The 23,972-nt window shown below is 41.7% G+C and overlaps 1 protein-coding gene across 1 annotated transcript in view; it reads left to right on the top strand.

Moving 5' to 3' along the window:
* Positions 1 to 23,972, top strand: part of THSD7A (thrombospondin type 1 domain containing 7A) — a 318,818-nt gene that overhangs the window by 212,226 nt on the left and 82,620 nt on the right. Inside the window, exon 7 of the mRNA XM_081102812.1 lies at positions 14,011 to 14,205. Coding sequence (XP_080958938.1) covers positions 14,011 to 14,205 — 195 coding nt within the window. The remainder of the gene's footprint in view (positions 1 to 14,010; positions 14,206 to 23,972) is intronic.

Below are 23,972 nucleotides of genomic sequence, written 5' to 3'. Positions count from 1 at the left end.
AGGCATAAAGATAAAATAAGCCTTAATTAAAACATCATCCAATTATATAAGCAGAACATTACTAATAGAATCGAGTCTCCCTGAACCCTCATAAACTCATCCCCCTAGCTCCTACTAAGCTCCTCTCCAGAGTGATTTTCTAAGTGAATTTTTTTTAATCAGGTTTTTTTTTGCCATATCACATGGTTTTTCCACATTGAATGCAGCAGATGAAGCAGCAAGAAAAGGGTGGAGGTGCCAAGAACCAGCTCATCACAGGGCCTTTTAGGACTTGGGAAATAATTGTACAGTTATGTAATGGGAAACCACTGGAAGATTTCAGCAGAGGACCAATGGAATCGGAATTATGTCTTCAAAACATTGTTCTGGCTGCCGAGAGGGGAAGAGCAAGAGTGGAAGCGGAACCAATAAAGTGGCCGAATCAGTAACAAAATGATCAGGATACAAATGAACCAAATACAACAGTAGCCATATAAATCAAGTAGAGTCCTTATAACTAGTAGAAAAAAATGTATTCTCTTGGCTAGAAAATGCTTAGTTAGCAGAAAAACTTAAAAAAAAAACAACACAAAAAACATCACAATGCTTGTATTTCATAGTGTCCCTTGGTGAAGTTAAATTATTTGTAGGTGTTGATACCTCTACTTTCATCCCGCCTCAGGAACTATGCCATTGCTCCAAGACCTCATTATGACTGTATTATTGCCATACACGTTTATTTAATTTTCTTGAGAAGTTCTTTTAAAACCAGGTACTCTTTGTAAAGCACTCTTAGATTCTGCACTGCATAATTTCAGATTCTTATCCTGCCAAGTCACTACCAGAAAGAAACTAGATAATGAGCCCTACAGATACACAAATTTCCGGCTGTAATGCATATGCCAGTAATGCAATAACTTCACAAATGGCATTCACTTAGCATGCTTCATTTCCTAATTATTTAAAATCCTTAATTCATTCTTAATCATGAAAATTTTCCCTAGCCTCATTCACTAAACTCATCAATTATTATGTGAATTCCTATTTTCACTCTAATGGAAAAGATGATTCTCCCTGAGTCCATCTATGCCTTTTTTTTTAATTATATAAATTTTCTAGTTTATTTAGTTATTGGCCTTAAATGTATGTTCAAAATTTTAATGGCTTTGTCCATGGCAGAGCTTTTATTCCCAATTCAATTGAGAGAGTTCCTTTCCCTTTTCTCTAATTGTTCTCAACTCTTTTGAATTAAAAAAAAAAATGTTCCTTTGCAAAGTTCTGTTCGTTTTTGGAAACATAAGTTGTACCTGAGTTCTGTTGGTTTTTTTTTTAATGTTTTTATTGATTTCAGAGAGAGAAAGGGAGAGTGAGAGTGAGATAGAAACATCAATGATGAAAGAGAATCATTGATCAGCTGTCTCCTGCATGCCCCTCATTGGGGTTTGAGCACACAACCAGGATATGTGCCCTGATCTGGAATTGAACCTCAGTCTCCTGGTTCATGGCTCGATGCTCAACCACTGAGCCATGTAGGCCAGGCCTGAGTTCTTTTAAATACTTAAATCATTCAAGTCTTATAGCAAATATTATCAATGGACGCTTGGAATTAGGGACCATACATTTGTAAGACCTTTTAGAGAGAAGCATAGGACAACTAGTGAAATGAGCTATAAAATTTTAATTACTATTTCCCTTTATCAAAGAATTTTAATCCTCTTGTATTGAGGACACTAAGTTCTACCTCCTTTCAAAGCGTAATTGAATTTTATCCTCTAAAGCTTCATAAATTCAAGACTTTTCCTAGGCAATGATATTTCTGTCAAATCCACCCACTGTATGCAATGAGAACATGGTGGCCACAGCTGAGTTCAGCAGTTGGGAGTTCTGAAACATACCTACATTTCTGCAGTCTCTGACTGGTTGCCTCATATGTACAAGAACTTAATAGTTTACCTGGACAGTTATCCTTGAGAAAAACGTTTTCTGGGTGGGACATGCTATTAAGTATTACAGGTTATTGGCAGGGCATTGCACTATAAAAGTTGTTTACCAAAAGGATGATCCGTGGTGTCCATGCTATCTTTGAAACAATGCTGAACTGGGGTTGACTTTGAACTGATTCCTCAGAAACTACCTTATTTCTAATGTCCCCTGGGGAAATAGAATGGGGTGACTTATTATCAGTACCATTAATTTTAAGTTTGGGAGATGTGCCAAAACATATTGCCTATCTCAGCAGATACATACCTGTTAAAATTAGCTTATTGATGTATGTCAATTTCTAGATCCATGGTTTCTATATTATCTTCTGTAATAAAGTCTCCAAATTGTTTAGCTTCAGTTCTTTTATTTGTATAGGTGTAATTACTTTTTCAGGCCGATAACATTATATCTTTCCTACTCCCAGGTTGTTGACTTTGGTTCTACTCTCAGTTGGCTGAATGTCTTCGATCATGTTGTTTCACTTTCAAGAAGAATTCCATTGGGTGTTTATAACCCCATATTGGAGTGAGATTTGCTGCTTTTATATTTGATCTCTGTAGTTTTTCACTTATAAAAATGAGATAGTATTTCCTGCTTCTCAAGATTATTGTAAGCAGTTTACATAGCAGAGGAATGTTGCCATTGGGAAAAGTGTAATTTATTTGTGTTTTCTTGGTGCATCAGATAATTGACCATAATGCTGTGGGGTACATCTGTAATCTCTGTAATGGCATCATCTATGAGAAAATAACAAGTGTTGCATCCCTAAATCTCAGTTCCATATCTTCACTTAATGAATACTAGAAACCCAACTAAATCGTTAACTTGTGTTATGACCTTGGGCAAGTATTTTCTCTGGGCCTTATTTCATAATTCTTTAACTAGATCTCTCCTATATCTTTCTTTTTCTGTGATTTCTGTGATTATATACAAATAACAGTGTTCTATTGGAGAATCACAAGAAAGGATAGGTAACTAAATTAGTTCACTCAAATTTTAAGAAAGACAGTGTAACATTAAGCATATTAATTGATTTTTTTAAATATATTTTTATTGATTTCAGAGAGGGAGAGAAAGAAACATCAATGATAAGAGAGAATCATTGATCAGCTGCCTCCTGCATGCCCCACACTGGGGATTGAGCCCACAACCCGGACATGTGCCCTGACCAGGAATTAAACTGTGACCTCCTGGTTTATAGGTCAATGCTCAACCACTGAGCCACGCCAACCTGGCTGATTTTGATGCATTAGTTTTCTTCTCTAGAATATGAGTATAATAATCTGCCAACCTCATAGGATTATTAAGAATTACATAAATTAAAACCTGTGAAGAACTTAGTTCCCATCACACTGAAGTGCCTATAAATATTAGCAATTATTAGTTCCAGATTGTGATTTTATGTTCATGTCCCTTAGAAAATCGGAAGCATGGTATTCATATATGAACGTGGCTTTTCTTTATACTTCTGACTTATTGTAGAATTGATCACTTGGAAAATTTATGATCTTAAAGAACAGCTGGCAAGATTTCCCTGTTTGGGTCTCTATTGTTTTTCTTCATTGACTTACCTGTAAGTTAACTTGTCTCAAAATGTGAACACCTAAATCCCCTCTTATTTTGACTCTTTGTATTTCATCTCATCCATCCCTACCCCACTCCAGCTTTGTAAGTCCATCGAAATACAAGCAGAGTAGCTTCTTATTCCTACCCGCAGGGTAAAGACTTCAAAAGTCTTATTAGCACATTAGGTACGGAACTCACTCTGCCTTCGCTTTCTCTCCTGGTTTGATCATATAGCAGACCCTGTTCCATTTTTCATATGTACACATAAACCAAACACTTTTTAAGATCTCTCTAGTTCAGTAGTGGTTTTGATTTTTTTAAAGGGCTTTTATGTGAGCATTATCTTGGTACACATTGCTAGAAGATGCAGTTTTCCACTAGAAAGTACTCAAATTGGTCTTACGCTGTCTTCACTAATACAGTTTAGCAACTACTATAGAACTGGGGAATAAAACTGCTGTCAGTATCTAAGTGAATGTTATCATTGTTTCCTTAGAATTGAAGCTGATTTTTAGCAAAGATTCACATGTGTAAGTGCTATGTATTTCTCTTCTTTCTTTATTGACTTAAGGTTTATATTTCTGACATTTATCCTTATAACCATATGGTGCAGGTGCCTCCCTAAAGCTTACTTACCTGGTTATTACATATGTTCCAGAGGGATGGATCTCAGTCAGCACCTAGTTTCTGACTGATTGGAAGCCAGATCCTCAGGCAACAACCTGTAAAGCAGGGTGGGGAACATTTTTTCTGCCAAGGGCAATTTTGGATATTTATAACATCATTTTCAGGCCATACAAAATCAGCTTAAAAATTAGCCTGCTCTATTTGGCCCAACATTTAATTAACTCACCCCTAATACCTTGGCAGGGCCAGACCAAATGATTTCATGGGCCTTATATGGCCGCCGGCCTGATGTTCCCCACTCCTGTTCTAAAGCCTGCAAATGTCTACATTTCGATGGAGCCACAATCTAAACCCTGATGACATCCAAGTCAGATGATTCTGAAGTGTTCCCTGTGCTACAGTTTCAAAAATCAGTGCTCCAATGCTGATTCCAGAAAGCTTAGGAGGTAACATTGAGATTAGAGAGTCAGAGAGAGCGCAAAAATATGGCCTTTCCTGCCCACTTTCCCTGAGATCATCTCCGAAGGTTTTAAATGTGTGGCAAACTTAAAGCCTGCCTGTCAGGTTGAAGCTCTTAGATAGAGCTGGGAGTATATTTCAGTCTGCCATCTGCGGTACCCTGGGGGCACTAGTCAGTCACAAACTGTCTCTCTGATTATTACAATCCCGTGGACCCCAGGAACACAGGCCCAGGCACTCAAGGGGTGTCTCCTAGGTTGCCACCACAAAAGCTGGCACCAGACTTAAAACGACCAGGACACCAGACTTGTGTGAAAGCTCTGCTCTTGGAGATACTAGCACTGTGGAGCATGGCAAGGAAGAATGCAAGATGGCACCTGCCAGCTTTAGCAAGACAAGGAAAGGCCAGGGATGATTCACATCAGCTGGCTTTAGCAAGGTAGAGGGAGAGCACTGAAATGGTACCTGTCAGCTCCTCGGTCCCCAGAAAATCACATACGCCCTGCCTCCCCGGCAGATGCTTTACGATTAGCAGATCAGTCTCACTCACATACAGTCTGGGTGCTTTCCAAACTGCTGCCTCTGCACTCAGCCCTGGGGCAAGCGAGTCTGTGTGTGAGCCTTTCAAGAACAGGTTCTCATTTTGCTACCCCTGGTCTCATGGACACTAGTCTTGGTTTTCAAAGCCAGATGTCTTGGGTGCTCATCTCTCAGGTGCAGGCCTTAAGAGTTGGAATGTCTGGTGTGGGTGCAAGCCCTTTGCTCCTCAGGGAGAAGCTCTGCATTCGTGAGATCCCTCTTGAGTGTGAGTTGCTGCTCCATCGCGGTCTCCTGCCCACCTCCGTGTGGCCCTTTTCTTGGTTGATGTGAAACAGCTGTTCAGCCAGTTTTCAGGTTGTATTCAGAGGGAATTCTTCTAGATGTAGCTATAGATTCAGTGTGTCTGTGGGAGAAAGTGAGTTAGAATCTTCCTACATCACCCCCATCCCTTAGGGATCCTTTTTATATGAATATTTCTAAGATTTTTCTTTGTAGATTCAATTGAGTAGTTTAGTTCTCTCATTGGACCTGAAGATGGAAATATTTAGATACACCCCTCCACCACCACCACCACCACCACCACCACCACCACCACCGCCACCACCACCACCACCACCATCAAGTTTAGAAAACGGTGAGCTAGAGTATTTTTTTTTGTATTTTCCTAGATGGTTGTTAGCATTGTCCTTTAATTTGGGCATATGTTCCTGAGTTCCATTTTGGCCTATTTCAGACTAACCAACCTTTTCATCAGGACAGATATAAATGTTTTATAGAACAACAGGTTTTCGTTCTTCAACTATTTATTAATCATGGTTTGGCTTTGTTTGATTTTAACAGAGACTTCCTATCTCTGTGTTGATGATGCCCTTTCTCTATCAACTGAATACATTTTTATTACAAACTCTTATGATTAACTCGGAGATGGCCCTGAATAACTAACTATAAGTGTCAGCTGTTGATGAAATGAGCTGGGAGTTCCTAATGCATTGGTGATGTTTAATATGGAAGCAGATCAATTAATAGGATAATATTTCCCTCATCATTGAAACTTCATTTTCTCTTGGATTAATTTCCTGTTGTTTACTAGCAGATATTCCACTATAATGAAGATTAAAGGGGGAAGATCATGACTTACTCAGCTGTAGCTCTCAGTCTGGTCTTTAGAGTCCAAACTTTCAGTGTTTCTACATGGGGGTCATCAGAAAACAGAGTTGAGAGCCTTGGAAAAATTTAGTGATGATAACTATTCTTTGAAATAGTTTTTACTTCAAAGCCCTCCTGCACAGATCAATTTCCCATTTTTTACTGCTCTCTCTTTCTCATATCTGATCAATTAGCTTTCATTTCCTCAAAACTATGTTCAAAGTTGACTACCTTCAAAATATCTCTCTTTAGAAACTGTGACATTTCTAATTGTCCCATCAATCCACAGTCTCCATCAAGGGGACAACATTTTACATTGTTTATTTGTGAATGTTTTTATGTGATAAACATAATATCTCTGTCATTTGACCTGTCTAATTTGGGCAAAATTCCAAAGTCAAGTATAGGCTTATTTAAAAATTAAAAAAAAAATTCCTATTATTCTGTAGACTTGTTTGCACATTGTGATCTTGTACTAACTATCTGTAGAATAATTTTACTTTCTTTTTATTTTGATAATAACAAAGAGATCCCAAAAATGTAGGCATGGAGAAAGAGAGGAAGTAAAGATGTTTTAAGCAAGAAATTTTGAAAATTAAAATTGATTTTTAATGTAAGAGTTGATAAAGGCTCCAGGTCATCCTTTTCTAGGCAATGAGGTCCCCTGAGCCTAGTCTAGTTGCAAATAAACCAGGGCATGGGAAATGGACTAGACAAGGCATGTCAAGTGGAGGCAGATGGTGGAATGTCTTAAAACACAACAGACATGAATGCATGCATGATCTGGAGAGCTACAGGGAATCATTTGAGGGGGTAATGGTCTCACAGCAGTGTGGCTGGCAGACTGTTGGGTAGATAATTTGCAGGACAGATTGGAAATGTGAGACTCCCTCAGAGAGAGAATGTGAGGTAACAGCCAAGACTTGAACAACAACAACCAAAAGGAACAAAGCAAAAGGAAAAGCCACCCAATGGTCCTTATCCACAGAGAGCCCTGCGAGGTTCCATGAGGGGCTGACAAGACTAGGACGTGCAAAATACTTAATGTGATGGAGGGAGAGGCTGAAGAGAACAGCACAGGAATTGTGTTTTATTGCAGAGTAATGGAATTCTAATGACATGTTTGATGTGGAACTCACTATATACATAAGCTTTTAAAGTTAAAATAAATAAGCCATAGATCATAAGAAATGAGACTGCATTGTTAATTGTATTGATAACTCCTCAGAATGACCCTAATATATAATTTCTTTCACTTGGCAGCATAATTTCTCTCATTTAGTACTGGAATATTGCTCAATGTAACTGCCCCATAGCACTTGAAGAAGAAATGTTTTACCTTTTATCTAGAAAATGCCTGAGAGGCTTTCTGACTGAAACTCACATGTACAACTGTTCAGCTTACAGTTTTTAAAAGTTGATGTAAATTATTTAGTTTATATAGAGAAAGGAGATTAAAGGAACATTATAGGATCCCACATTTTGGAAATTCTGCTTATCACTGTGAGCTAAATATTCTCCGGTATAATTTTCAATTAAAATTTTTGATTAATGCCCAGAAGTTATTTATAACACAGCTCTAAACTATTTTCAAAATATGAACCAGAAAATATAATAGTCATAATTACATAAATTGCTTTTCCTTGGATTTCTGTTTTTCCTTACAACCTTAGCACTTTAACAAAAAGGACAGTACAAAATTACTGAATGATCAAGCTTATTCTGTGAGTCAAATGCAATGGTATTTGCTAATATCTTTCTGCAAGCCAATTTATAAGCAGAATTTAGGAAAAGAATGATTAAGCACATGAATTCAAGTTTATTGACACACAGTGATGCTTAGAATGGAACAGACTTATTCCCATAGTCGTATGATAGAATGGTCAACTCTTCCACTGACAGAAGGTGATGATGTAGACATGGTATTGGCAAAATAGATATCATTTTTCAGTCATGACACTGGGCAAGACATTTGGCTTAAATTGTTTTCTCATTTAATATACATAATGGTACAATAAGATAAATATTATTATTAGCTTCCATTTTTAAAATTAGGAAGCTGAATCTTAGAACAGATAAAATGGCTCAAGAGCACATAGTTGGTAAATGGTTGTAAGATGCCATATATCTTACAGTTATGTTAAAATTCAGATAAGATTGTTATATGAAAATGCTTTCTAGAAAGATCCAGGCAAATATGAGACTGCATTATATTTCCATTTCAATTCTTTTTAAAATTTATACATTATCAGTCAATAACAAAATATATGAATAAGGACTTTCACTATCAAAGTCAATATGAATTTTTAAGATAATTCCTGATGAATACAAAAGACATCAGCAACTCAATAATACTTCTCAGGATTACTGTAGAGTTTGCATAGGTTTTGCAAGAAAAATCCAATCCCAAAATTACAATACTAGAGAGTTTCTAAATAGTATGTTGTTCTCTTTTAAATATTGGCTCTGTATCTGGTTTCTTTCTGCTTTTATTACTCCTTTCTGTTCACCTCTTTTAATTCCATTACATTGCCGAGTTTCAATTTTGCAATGCCTTCTGGGGGTGCAATGCACATACCACTACTGTGCCTGTTAAAAACCCATCATAACCGTCCGCACATTTCTGTAATTAAAAGCAAATCAGGATAATGCAAGGGACATTTAGGGAGTGGTGCTAATACGTATATGCCTTACAATAAAACATAATTAATTATATTTTTAATGTATTAATGTTGTGTTCTTGACTAAGTTTTTAAGCTATAGAAACCTGGGAACAATAAAAAGCATGATAAACCAAGATTTACATTTTATATTATATTTAGGCTGCAGCACAATGAATGCAAAAACATTTAGTATATACTTTTACCAAGGAAAAAACGAGTGTATCCTCTTACCCCAATTCTAATTTTGCGTTATTTCTATGGAAATCTTCATGAATTTTTAGTGTAATTACTTCCAGCAGATGTTCAATTCTCTTATCCTGATAATAGGGAACACAGTAGAATGAATGAATAGCTTTTAGAAGAGTATATGAAACAGTTTGGCGGTGTTCATGAAAATAGGCCAAACAAGGGGAAATTTTGAAGTTACTTTAAAGATGTCAAAATACATCTTTCAAGTTGATTAAAGTGATGAATTATTAAAAACAGTCTTAAAATTATATTTTCAAAGAAAAGGGGTAAATGGAGAGACAGTAACTTAAACATAAAATCCCATTTTGAGTTCATAAAAAGAAAACCAAAGCATTTTCATTTTTTCAACCGTTTGTATAGAGTATCGCAAACAAATTAAAACCAGATGTGCTTCAATGTAAGATGTAAGTTGTAATATGTGGGCATTTGTTACTTCATTTAATTCTGTGTTCTATATGTAATGTAAAGTATACATTTTGCAGGTTTGGTTAAAATGCCCAGAGTTTCATGGGGTTGGGGGGCGAGGGGAGTTACATAATTGAAAAACAGGCCTTTGAAACTTTTTCTGTTGTTAAAGGTTTGGCAAAAATATATACTACATTTAATCTACAAAGGCAAGTGTGAGGAGGATTCTCAGTGTTTTTTACATTATGTTCAGAATCTAGCTAAGAAATTGTCCTGAGAAAGACTAAAGAAAGAGGAATAGGTTGCATTGGTCTATACCTGCATGAGTTATAGAACTGTGTCATTCACTGTAATGATAATTGGGTGTGTCTTCCCAGATTTATTGGAGTACACACTCAGATAATCAGAGTTTCTAGGATGGGGACATATGGTAGTTGAAAATGTCCTAACAGTAGGACAGATGATATGGAAAAATGAAATTTCCAGAGTGCTCAGCAGCAAAATTTCCATTTTTCTATATGGAAAGAGTATCAACCTGATGTTTAAATATGTGCATGTTTAATTTCCTGCTGCATATATTCTCTGAAATAATGTCATATGAAACAGTTCGTATCTAACTGAAATAATGTTTATCAATCAAAACAAGTTTTAATATGAGTTAGAGGGATGAAATTATTTTGTGTAGCTCTTATAAGTAAAGACCTTATTTCCAGGGTCACTTTTTATATATAAGTAAGATAGAAGAGACAGCCTCAGAAAATAGCTGGAGATAACAAGTTATGGAGTTTCGTGTGATAGCCATAAACCCAACTTTTTTTAACTTTATTTTTTTCTAATATTTCCCAGATGACTGATGTCTGGAATGCTGGAGATTTAGCTTGAGAGTATAGCTCCTATTAATTCCAGTCAGTGGTCAATTAATTGAGTTGATTAAAGCATCCATTGAAGGCAAAGTCAAAGATCTGAATGATTCCATATATTCAGATTTGTTGCTATTTGTTCAATTGCTATAACCCAAAATAGTTAACCCTGGACATGTAAACAATGCATATTCTTTGTAGTTGAGACAGTGTGTGGCTGCAACCGTGCATGACTGTGCCTTGAGAAGCAACTTACAGTGCCAGTTTCTTGACTTTTTTGTAGACAAGGGATCATCCATTATTAACTTCCTTTGCATCTTGCGTTCTCCCTACCATCATACCAGTTAAAAAGTAGATTAGGGAATTGACTAGAACTCAATTCCATGCTTCTGTTGTCAAACTTCTATTATCTGAGACAGTAAACTTAAATTTGTTGAGTTTCAATTTTCCTTTAAAATAAAAAAATATAGTAACACATGTTAGAAGGTTGCTGTAAAGATACAAACTTTCAGTTATAAAATATGTCACAGTGGTATAATGTACAGCATGGTGACTATAGTTAATAATACTGTATTGCATATTTGAAAGTTGCTAAGAGAGTAAATCTTAAACGTCCTCATCACAAGAAAAAAAAATTTAAATACGTATGGGAACAGATGTTAATTAGACTTATTGTGCATTCTGCAATACATACAACTACTACATCATTATGTTGTATACCTGAAGCTAATATAATGTATATGTCAATTATACCTCAAAAAGGTTACTATGGACATTAAGTGAGATGATGCATACAATATTCATAGCACAGTGCCTGACAAAAGATGGGCAATCAGTAACTATTCAGTGAATGAAGGTTTTCATCCAAGTATAAAGGGAAATCCTACAGAGAAACAAATGATGTTAGGTATGAAATCAAGATGAATTTGTCGTATACAGCTGCCCTTTCAAGAGGCAGTCTGGTTCTATTCAAACCACAAGAAAAAAAAAGGGAAAAAAAAATCCTAGAGCAATGCTTCTCAGATTTTATATGCTTATGAATCACCTGAGAATTTTTTTAAATGCAAGTTATGACTCAGTGGGTAGGATCTGAGATGCTGCATTTCTCGCAACCTCCAGGTGGTGTATATGCTTGCTGCCTGCTCACTGGTTACAAGTTAGCAAAGTCCTAGAGCATTTGAACGCATGGCAGTTTAAGAAATACTCTACTTGCCCTGGCCGGGTAGCTCACTTGGTTAGAGCATCATCCGATACACCAAGATTGCGGGTTCGATCTCTGTTCAGAGCACATACAAGAAGCAACCAATGAATGAGTAAATAAGTGGAACAACAAATCAATCAATGTTTCTCTCTCTCCTCTCCCTCCCTCCCTTCCTCTCGCTCCCTAAAAATCAACCCATAAAAAAAAAAAATACTATACTTAAATTCACATTTGTCTCTAGCCCAACATTCTGTTTCCTGAAAGAACAGCTTAACATTAATTATATTCACTTAGCAGAAGATTGTTTAATGTCTACTATGTGCCAGGCTCTGTTTTAGGTTCTAAATATAAAATAATGAACGAGACAGATAAGGATCATGCCCTCATTGGGCTTTTAATATAATGGTAGTATCAGACAATAAACATTTAAGCAACTAAATAGAACAGTAGTGGTTAAAACTATAAGGAAAATGAAATGAAATTACTGTGAGATTGTGAATGGTCAATTAAGGCTCCTCTAGGAAGGAGACAATTGAACTGAAACCTGAATGTGGAGAAGCCCTCTGCTGTGTATGAAGATCTGAAATTTTCATACAAAGTGAGGAGTGAATGCAAAGGCTCTGAGGCAATGTGAGATTGGTTTGTAGGAGGATAGGGGAAAAGCTACTATGGCTAGACAATGAAGCAAACACAAATGGGGTATGAATATATGACAAAACATGCTTTATGCACCCGGTAGGATGAAGTGATCAAAGAACAACATATTTTTATGTTGTGTGTGACAGGGTACGGAGCCCCAACCCCCCTGATGGGCCCTGCTCTGTGCGTGACAGGGGGCAGCGCCCCAACCCCCTGATTGGCCCTGCTCTGTGCGTGACACAGGGTGGCACCTCAACCTCCCTATCGACCCTGCCTTGAGTATGACAGGGGGCGGTGCCCCAACCCCCCAGTTGGCCCTACCCTGAGGGTGGCATCGCAACCTCCCGATCTGCCCTGCTCTGTGCATGACAGGGGTGGCATCCCAACTCCCCAATCGGCCCTGCTCTGAGCCCGACCAGGGACTGCACCTAGGGATTGGGCCTGCCCTCTGCCACCTGGAAGCAGGCCTAAGACAGCAGGTCGTTACCTCCGGAGGGGTCCCAGACTGCGAGAGGGCACAGGCCGGGCTGAGGGACCTCCTCTCCCCCCCAAGTGCACAAATTTTTGTGCACCGGGCCTCTAGTATATTTATAATAATATATATATATATTCTTTTTTCTGTGGTTTTAACATCTGGCTGGTCACTTTTGTTCTTTTGCCTAAGAACAAAAGGGAAATAACCTAATTTATCTTGGTGACCATCTGGTTTCAATTGCTCATTTTACATTATTTAAATACTGGAGGCCCAGTGCATGAATTCGTGCATGGGTGGGGTCCGGCCAGCCCCAATCAGGGCGGATCAGGGCCAAGCCTGTTGGGAGGAGGAGACAGCAGGAGGTTGGCCAGCCAGCACGCCCTGATCAGGGCTGGATCAGAGCCGGGCCAGCTGAGGGGAGGGGCTGACGGCAATTGGCTGGCAGGCACCACCCCTGATTGGGGTGGGGGTGCCTATTGGGGGCAGAGTCAGCATGGGAAGAGAATGTGGGTGGTTGGCCGGCTGGCCCCGCCCCCGAATGGGGTGGGGGGGGTGCCATTGGGGGGTCAGTGGCCAGGGGATGGGCAATGGGAGGTTGGCTGGCCATCCCCACCCCCGTTGGTGTCAGGGGCAGAGCTGGCAGGGGGGAAGGGCCATGGGCTGATTGAGGTGGTCGGAGCTGATTGGGGGTGGGGTTGGATGTGGGCAGGGGCTGTGGGTGGTGGGCTGGCTGGCCCCACCCCCAAATAGGGTTGGGGGGCCAGTTGGGAGCCAGCGGCCTGGGGGAGGGGCCATGGGTGCTTGGCTGGCTGGCACTGCCCCTGATCAGAGTACGGGGTGGTCAATCGGGGGCGCAGCTGACTGCAGGGAGGGACCACAGGCCAATCAGGGTGGTGGCCCATCAGGGGTGGGGCCGGCTGGGGGTGGGGCTGCAGGATGTTGGCGGGCTGGCCTGACCCCCTATTGGGTTAGGTGGGGTGATCAGGGGCAGGGCCAGCCCAGGGGAGGGGCTGTGGGCCAATCAGGGTGGTGGGGGCCCATCAGAGGCAGGGCTAGCTGGGGGGAGGGGCCGCAGGTGGTTGGCCAGCCAGCCCCACCCCCTGATCAGGCCGGTTCAGTGGCCATAGTGGGCATCATAGCAACCAGTCATTTTGGCATCCGGTCGCTGGCTTTTTATATATATAGACGATAGAGTGTTTATGATGATGTCTTTTCCAGGAGAAGAAGTTGACAGACAGCTGTGCAGAGATGCTATCTTCCCCATCCCTGTCGCCTGTTATGCCCCGTGCCCAAGGGACTGTGTGCTCACCATGTGGTCTGCCTGGTCCTCCTGCTCACACACCTGCTCAGGGAAAACCACAGAAGGGAAACAGATACGATCTCGGTCCATTCTGGCTTATGCGGGTGAAGAAGGTAAGGTTACCAGGTTCAGAAGGCACTTGGGTTCCTTTCAGAAGTTGGCATGCATTTTCTTTGTCTTGCCTGGATAAGATGATGTCAGAAAAATCAACTTCCAAAAATCCAGCAATCCAAGGAGATTTTATATGTGTTAACATACCTGACATCTTGCTTCTGATTCGGGTTGTTTTCCTGAACAGGATGCAAGGGTGATTTCTTTCCCAGGTCCTTGTCCAGAGGGATTCGAAGAATGAAGCCCCGGATAAGAGGTGGTAGATGAAAAAGGTAGAAATTTATTGGAAGCAAATACAGACTCCCAGGTAGGGAGGGGGTCCCAAGAGGGTAACCCACTAAGCTCTTTGCTGCTAAGGTTTATCAAGGCTGTAGTTCTTTATCTCATTGGGATACTCCCTTCTCATTGGTCACTCTTTTGCAGAATATCAGCTTCAAAGCCCAAACCCCACATGGTGCCCCCCTCATTCTCTCCCGCTTCAGTGGTAAAATTCTCTGTCTCCTGTGGAAATCTGTTTTTCTTTCTCCCATTTGTCAGCATTTCTTTATCCTCTGTGAAAGTTTGTTTCCTTTTTTCCCCATACCCTGTGGCTTTTCCATATCTTCTGTGAATGGAGGTCTTCCTCTCCCCTTAACCTGTGGCACCCTTTTTTTTTTCTCTGTAAATGTATGCCTCCTGGTGGCTCCAACCCCTCATCTATACTTTCCTTCCCCATGGACCCTCTTTATTCAGAAATCTCCCTAAACCTGCCTATTTTATCCCTAAAACCCCTTTCACTTCTGTTCCCCAAAATTAATCTTAAAAGCAAATCTATACTAATAAAAGGGTAATATGCTAATTAGAATGGATAGACCAGACATCTTCTGGACATCCTTCTGGACAAAGCCACGGGGTGGCGGGGGCCGGGGAAGAGGCAGTTAGGGGCAATCAGGCCAGCAGGGTAGAGCAGTTAGGGGCAATCAGGCTGGCAGGGGAGAGCAGCTGGACATGCCCTGAAGGGTCCCAGATTAGAGAGGGTGCAGGCTGGGCTGAGGGATTCCCCCCACCCTCCCATGCACGAATTTCATGCACTGGGCCTCTAGTCTTTAATAAAAGAAGAAAGACTTTTAAACATGAGCTCACTTTCCCTTTTTTCCTATCTAATAATTCAAATTCTTTCCAGTTCAAAGCATTAAACTTGTAAAAATGGCTCCCACAATTTCAGATGTGGTTTTTCTTTCAGCAGTCAGTTTTTCTCTTTGAAATCACACTCCACCTTCTCATAAATAGGCAAATATATTCAACTAGAGGCCCAGTGCACGAAAATTTGTGCACTGGGAGCGGGGGTCCCTCAGCCCAGCCTGTGCCTTCTCACAGTCTGGGACACCTGAGGGGATGACCACCTGCTGGCTTAGGCCCGCTCCCCGGGGGATTGGGCCTAAGATGGCAATCAGACATCCCTCTGGCAGTCCAGAAGCCCTCGGGGGATGTCCACTTGCCAGCGGGGAGAAGGCCTAAACTGCAGTCGGATATCCTTAGTGCTGCAGAGGAGGCGGGAGAGGCTCCCACCACCCTCACTGTACTGGCAGCCATCAGCCTGGCTTGTGGCTGAGCAGAGCTCCTCCCATGTGGGAGCGCCCTGACCACCAGAGGGCAGCTCCTGCATTGAGCGTCTGCCCCCTGGTGGTCAGTGTGTGTCATAGTGACCAGTCATTCCCAGTCCTTCTGCTGTTGGGGTCAGTTTGCATATTACCCTTTTACTATATAGGATAGAGGCTTGGTGCATGGGTGGAGGCCCACTGGTTTGCCCTGAAGGGTGTCCCGGATCAGGGTGGGGGTCCAGCTTGGGTGCCTGGCCAGCCTGGGTGAGGGGATGATGGCTGTTTGCAGCTGGTCACACCTCCTTTAGGGTGGGGGTCTCCACTGGGGTGCCTGGCCAGTCTGGGTGAGGGTCTTAGGGCCGTTTTCAGGCTGGTGGGTGACTGAAGCTCCCAACCTCTCCTTTTTTTCTGTCTTTTTTTTTATTCTGGGATTTATTTACCTTCTTTGGCTGTCACTGTAACTGAGAGCCGGCTTTATCTCTGAGGCTCGGCTCCAGCTCTGAGACCTCTGCTGCTGAAAGCAGGTCTGGGTTTGTTTGGCTTTTATCATTGAAACACTGTTGCAGCTGCCGGCTGGCTGAAAGCAGGTTTCTGGGGTTTGTTTAGCTTCTATATTTGCAACATTGTTTCTTAGAGTGCAGCTCAGAGCCCAGCAGCGGCAGGCGGGGAACCTTGTCTTCCTCCTTCACTGGAGCAAGCAAGCCTCCTGTTCGCTTCAGCTGCCTGGCTGCCGGCCGCCATCTTGGTTGGCAGTTAATTTGCATATCGCCCTGATTAGCCAATGGGGAGGGTAGCAAAGTTACGGTTAATTACCATGTTTCTCTATTATTAGATAGGATAATAAACTTAATTAAAAAATAAACATCAGCGTAGCTGGTGCTTGACTGAATATTACATGAATGTTCAACCATTTAGTTTTCTGACCATGGGCTCTGAGATCCATAATCTCATACGTAGATTGTGTTCATTTTAAAAATATGTTGTTCTTTGGTCACTTCATCCTACTGGGTGCATAAAGCATGTTTTGTCCTATATTCATACCCGACTTGTGTTTGCTTCATTGTCAGGAAATAGAAGGCTCTTAGTAATTGTCTCTCAGGCTTACATCCAATGCTAATTTGGCTTCTGTGTGACTTGGTGATACAATGTCATGCTTAATCTTGTTGTTCTGGAAAAGAACACAGGAGTAAGGGAAACACAGAAGTAAATCAACTTCAGTCACATTAAGGCATGTTCTGTCTCAGGATTATATAGGTATGTGTTATTTAAATGTGATTAAGCTGAATGGCTCTTCTCATTCATAGAATAAATGATGATTTCTCTTTGTAGTAAGCATGTGTTTCTCTATGTATACTCCCAAATACTTAATTTTGGATGAGTGTTCAGGTTACCTATTTTATTTTTCTGTTTATGAAACATTTTAGTGATGAAAGCCTAAAAGTATTCTTATTTGATCCAACTTGCTATCTGTATATGTAACATCTATACAAAAATATAACTTCCTTGGCCTTAAGTCATGGGAGAAAAAATATATTTTTAAAAAGTCAACATATGGGAAAATTTCCAATTTTCTGTAGTGTCCCAAATTTTATTCCTGTCATCTTAAAATAAATGCATCTTTTTGCTACCAAAAAACAAAAAAAGGTGTATGTGTGGAACCTTATAAAAAATAGCTCCTTTTAGAGAGAAAATTATGTTATCTGTGTTGTCAAACAATAACTTTAACCTTGTATAGATTACATTCAGACTTCAAACTCTATCAACTCGGATTATGTCCTGAACTTCATTAAAATTAAATCTGTGGTCACCCCGCTTCCTATAAATCCATTATACTCTGCAGACACTTGCTGTGTGACTAGTAATGAGTGACTTTTCGCCCCATGAGTCACATGATGGAGATTTTGCCGTGCTTGCAGAACTCACCAGATCATTATTTCTGTAGACATGATGCTTCACACGGAAAGGTCATGAAATGCTTTAAAGGCAGAAATTTATGATTGCTCTTAGATATGTATCATCCACTTAGTGTGAAAGGGTGAGACTTCCATAATTTTTAATTAAGTCTAGTAGCTGCATCCTAAGCAAGCTGTGCTGGAAAATCATAGGTGTTTATATAGTAAATCATAAAGGCATAAATTCAAAACATAATTTTAAATGGAAACCACAGAAAAGCCACATCAATGGGGAATCTACTGCTATTTGTCTCTGGTAATAATCGTTACAAAATCTCGTGCAATTACATGAAATATTTAATGAAGACTCTATTCTTCAGAAAATATTTATTTAATGCCTATTATTTGCTGGACACTTACACATATTTTATCTTCCTCAAAGCAAGCATTTTATAACTCTGAGATTTTTTTTTAAAGTACTTAGGAACTAGATTTCTAGGAACTTTAAAATATTTTCCTGCAATTAGATAACCCTTCATAATTCTAAATAAAAGTAGGAGGTTTCTGTGTTATTCCCCAAGAATTAGTGTTTTGTACGTGTCACAAATGTTTCTAATTTCCTGTGGATCAGAAAATTACTTTGATAACCTTAAGGGGAAAGATCACATTAGTAAAATTACATATAGAGCTTTGAGACATAATATTATAGAAATTTCTGGTGAAATAACTTTTGAACAAATTCATGAACAAAATATTTATCTGGACTTACAAAATAAATGCAGAAACCTATATTTTTGTTTATTTCAGTCATAAATTTACTTTAAACATTATATGAAGGTTATATAACCTCATAAGGACTAACTTTTGCTGCAGTACAGACAGCTCAGAAGTTTCATAACTTGAAAAAAACAATCATTTCTGCCTTGTGGGAATTTTGCTCCAGTGTTGGGTAACTCTACAAAGCCATAAAATGTCTCAGCATTGCACCTCTTTATAAAGACCTACTTCATAATCTCCATGTCAGTGGAAGAAGATAGTTGAAGAGTCTGTCTGCTAATTTTAAAGCATCCATATTAAATTATTCCCTCTAGAAGTGCTTTATATCATTTCCACTGACATTTCATTAGAAATCATACAATCATGACTTGAAGTTGGACCTAACTTCGAGCAGAGTGGAGGCGAATATAATCCTACTGTGTGCTAAAAAAAGAGGAGTGCTGGCTGCTGACCTTACACCTGCTTTATTCAGTCTTCTTATTGTGTGTATGTGTGCATATGTTTGTCTACATCTATGTCTATATCTCTGTCCATAGATATATGATGAAGACTATTCCACATGGCTTTAATTCAGTAGAGAAACCAGGCCTCTCCATTGTTAAAATGTTATAACTTTTATTGATTATTTCTTTATTTCTATTAAATAAAATATAACTTCTTCCTCATATTATACTTCTTTCATTTCCCTTTCCTTCCTCTTTTTTCTGTCCCTTCCCTCTTCCTTTCTAGCCTTTTTTTTTCAGTTCCTGAACAGCCATTAGGTGGAGCCAAGCTGTTGAGCATCTATGCCAGCAGGTGATGGGGGTAAGGGGAGTAGTGTCTGAAGTGGTCCAGAGTGGGTTGTCAGAGCCAAGCTTGGGTGAGAAGGGCATCCCTCATGGGAAGAAGTTGGCCTGGCACAAGTGTCAGAGGCACAGAGTATGCTTAGCAATGGGAGATGAGAATTGTATGAGAGGGTAGAAGCGGAAACCCAACACAGGGCATCAGAGCACAGGCAGAGTGAAGAGGGAATCTCAGTATTGAGGCAGCCAGTCCAGTGTGGAGTGCTGGGGCAGGCAGGGATTGAGAAGGGTTTCTGTAATTGGGGTGTGGCCTGATGCAGAGTGTCAGAACATGGCAGGGTCATGAAGGTATCCTGTGAGTACAGCAATGGAGATGGCAGAGAGAGATTGGTGGTGGGGAGGGAGGACCAAATAAATACATGTATTAAAAATAATAGAAGTCAGGTTTCATATTTCTGGAGGATCCAGTCAGCAATATGTTAAGCAAGAAAACTAGAATAAACCCTGTTATATTGCATTGGAATTTAGAGTTATCAATGATAATTCAATGTATTCAATTCACTAAGACAGACATAGAAATAAATATAAATGTGAGTGTATGTATTTATATATATCCTATCTAATAAAAGAGAAACATGGTAATTGGCATACGACTGCTACCCTTCCCATTGGCTAATCAGGGCGATATGCAAATTAACTGCCAGCCAAGATGGCGGCGGGCAGCCAGGCAGCTTGAAACTAACATGAGGCTTGCTTGTTTCAGTGACGGAGGACTCCAACGTTCCCTGCCTGCCTTGCCAGCCTCTGAGCTTGCAGTTTAAGAGACATTGTAACAAATATAGAAGCTAAACAAAACCCCAGAAACCAGCTTTCAGCCTGCTGGGATCTCAGAGCTGGAGTTATACATTGTTTCGATCATAGAACCGAAACAAACCAGATACCTGCTTGCAGCGGAAGCCTAAGAGCTGGAGCCTCAGAGCTAAAGCTGGCCCAGAATAAAAAAAAAAAAAAGAAAAAAGGAGCAGTTGGGAGCTTCTGTCACCCGCCAGCCTGAAAACAGCCCTCAGCCCCTCATCCAGACTGGCCAGGCACCCCAGTGGGGACCCCCACCCTGAAGAGTGTGTGACCAGCTGCAAACAGCCATCATCCCCTCACCCAGGCTGGCCAGGCACCCCAGTGGGGACCCCCACCCTGATCTAGGACACCCTTCAGGGCAAACCAGCCAGCCCCCACACGTGCACCAGGCCTCTATCCTATATAGTAAAAGGGTAATATGCCTCCCAGCACCGGGATCAGCGGAGCCGTGAGGCCTCCTGGCACCGGGATCAGTGTGACGGGGGGCAGCGCCCAAACCCCCTGATCGCCCTGTGGCTCTGTGTGTGACAGGGGGCGGGGCCACAACCTCCCTATTGGCCCTGCTCTGTTCATGACAGGGGAAGGCGCCCCAACCCCCTGATTGGCCCTGCTCTGTGCCTAATGGGGGGAGCTCCCCAAGCGCCTGATCACCCTGCGGCTCTGTGTGTGACAGGGTGCAGCGCCCCAACCCCCTGATCGGCCCTGCTCTGTGTGTGACAGGGTGTGGCACCCCAACACCCCCACCCCCACGGACCCTGCTCTGTGTGTGACGGGGTAGAGCCATAACCTCCCCATCGGCCCTGCCCTGAGTGTGACAGTTGCGGCGCCCCAACCCCCTGATCGGCCCTGCTCTGTGGGTGATAGAGGGCGATGCCCCAACCGCCCGCCACGGGCCCTGCTCTGTGTGTGACGGGGCAGAGCCATAACTTCCCCATCGGCCCTGCTCTGAGTGTGACAGGGTGCAGCACCCTAACCCTCTGATACGCCCTGCTCTGTGTGTGACAGGGGGCGGTGCCCCAAGTCCCCTATTGGCCCTTCTCCGTGAGTGACAGGGGGGAGTTCCCCAACCCCCTGACCGACCCTGCTCTGTGCATGACAGGGTACGGAGCCCCAACCCCCATGATGGGCCCTGCTCTGTGAGTGACAGGGGGGAGCTCCCCAACCCCCTGATTGGCCCTGCTCTGTGCGTGACAGGGGGTGGCGCCGCAACCTCCCCATCGACCCTGCCTTGAGTGTGACAGGGGACGGTGCCCCAACCCCCCAATCAGCCCTACCATGAGCGTGACTGAGGGTGGCATCACAACCTCCCAATCCGCCCTGCTCTGTGCATGACAGGGGCGGTGCCCCAACTCCCCAATCGGCCCTGCTCTGAGCCCGACCAGGGGCTGCACCTAGGGATTGGGCCTGCCCTCTGCCACCCTGGAGCAGGCCTAAGCCAGCAGGTCGTTATCTCCCGAGGTATCCCAGACTGCGAGAGGGCACAGGCCGGGCTGAGGGACGCCCCCCCCCTTCCTCCCGAGTGCACAAATTATTGTGCACTGGGCCTCTAGTCTATATATATAAAAAGCTAGCGACCATAACGCTGTAACGACCAGAATGACTGCTTGCTATGATGCCCACTGCAGCCAGCGAACCAGCGGGCCGGGGGCCAGCTGGCCAACCTCCTGCAGCCCCTCCCCCTGACATGCCCCGCCCCCAGTGGGCCCCCACCACCTTGATTGGCCCGCAGCTCCTCCCCCCAGACAGCCCCGCCCCTGATCATCCCTCTTACCCCAGTAGGGGGCAGGGCCAGCCAATCGCCTGCAGCCCCTCCCCTCAGCCAGCTCCACCCCCAGTTGTCTCCCCACACACCAATCAGGGGTGGGGCTGGCCAGCCCACCAGCCACAGCCCCTCCCCATGGCCAGCCCCGCTACCAGTTGGCCTGCTCACCCCATTAGGGGTCAGTGCCCGCTGGCCAATTACCCACAGCCCATCCCCCCAGCTGGCCTGGCCCTGATTGGGCCCTGATCAGGGTGGGCTGGCCAGCCAACCTCCTGCTGTCTCCCCCTCCCAACAGGCCCAGCCCTGATCCTCCCCTATTGGGGCCAGACTGGCTGGACCCCACCCATGCATGAATTCGTGCACTGGGCCTTTCGTATATTACACGTATATTAGCTATAGCTACTGAAAGGATCTGAGAAGTGCTTTATTTCAATTCCAAGTCTCCAGTAGCCATAAGTGTATTCAGTGCTCAAATCTTGGTTCTGATGCTATTCTCCAAAAGAAAGGAACCAGGGACCCTTAGAGAAATGGCTGATTCTAAGGCTAGAATAGGAAAAGCACAAGAAATGCCTAGAGAATCTCATGCCACAAAAGAAGAGGAAATGTGTCAAAAGGTCGCAGAAGGGAGCTTGAAGGTCTCCACTGACCACATATGGGAACAATTTGAATGTTAAAATAATGATGATTAATGGATTACAACCCATTAGATAAAATAGGAAACCATGGATCCACACTTGATATAAGTAAATACATGCTTACTTGAATACCTGATGAAGAGCATTATATTTGCAGTCTGAATTATCTCCCTGGTGGAGAAGTCTGACATACACCACCTTAATCCAGAGATCAACGTTTGCATCATTGGTAATGGACCAGCTAAAAATCCTGCGCTCCTGGTGTGGTACAGCGAGAATGTGACATCACTTCTGTGATATCCCTGTCAAAAATGCATATTGCAGAATCTAAACATGAGGAAACATTTGACAAATCCCAGATTGATAGTCATTGTACAAAATAACTGGCCTTGAATCTTCAATTCTCTAAATTATGGAAATCAAGGAAAGAGGGCAGAACTATTTCAGATTGAAGGAGACTAACAAGACATGACATCTAAATGCCATAATTGATTCTGAACTAGATCCTTTTGCTATAAAAAGGACATTTGAGAACAGTGGCAAATCTCAGTGGGTTTGAGGATTAGATGGTAATAATGTTTCAGTGTTAATTTCCTGATCTTGAATATTGAATGTGCTAATGTGTAGGAAAATGTCCTTATTACAGGAAATGCCCACTGAAGTATTGAAGTAATGGGGCATCATTTCAATAACTTCTTCCAAATAATCTAGGGAAAAATTATTGATAGTACACTTTTAATTTTCCTGTAATTTTGAGGTTGGTTCAGTATTAAACCACCAAAATAATAGAATAAAAGCGAATTGAATAATATAATTGCTTATCTTACAATTTTGAGTAACATTATGTAACCTATTATCAGCAACACACAGAAGTTGTCATAAAATGCTGCTTATGTTGAAATGTTGTCTTTTGGAAACAAAGTCACCACTGGTGACTGGAGATAATTAATATATGGGAGAAAGTAAAAGTATTTCTTCTCAAATTAAAAATAAAATGCATGTGGGGTGGTGTGCATGTGCGTGTGCATGTGTGTGTATCTTCTAAAACCTTGACTTCTGGCTCAATAAAATTGTAATTCACTTTTAACATTATATGATACCTTAAGGTAAGAAAAACCCACTTCCTTCTGTTGTGTAAACTATAGTCCCAAAAGCTACTTTAAAATTATGTTGGAAGTCCTAAAGGAAGCATTCTTTTATGACTAAAATCTGTCATATTTTTAATATAAATAGTAATAGGTTGAATTTGAATTAAAAACTTTAAATTGATGTTAGACTTATAGCCTCCTTAACTTTTTGAACCCATGCTGCAGATTCTTAATAAACTTGGTCTAAAAAAGAAAAATAATTTTCAAAATGTTTTCCACTAAGTATGATAAATAAATTCTGTTAATTCTCATTATAATTATTCATACAGAGCAAGAAATGAGATAATATTTATATTTTCAAAGTTCAGAATGACCTGATGTTATAACTTTATCAGCCA

The sequence above is a fragment of the Myotis nattereri genome (assembly GCF_964212035.1).
Source record: "Myotis nattereri genome assembly, chromosome: 11".
Classification (NCBI taxonomy): domain Eukaryota; kingdom Metazoa; phylum Chordata; class Mammalia; order Chiroptera; family Vespertilionidae; genus Myotis; species Myotis nattereri.
This window is presented reverse-complemented; position numbering and strand designations above follow the sequence as displayed.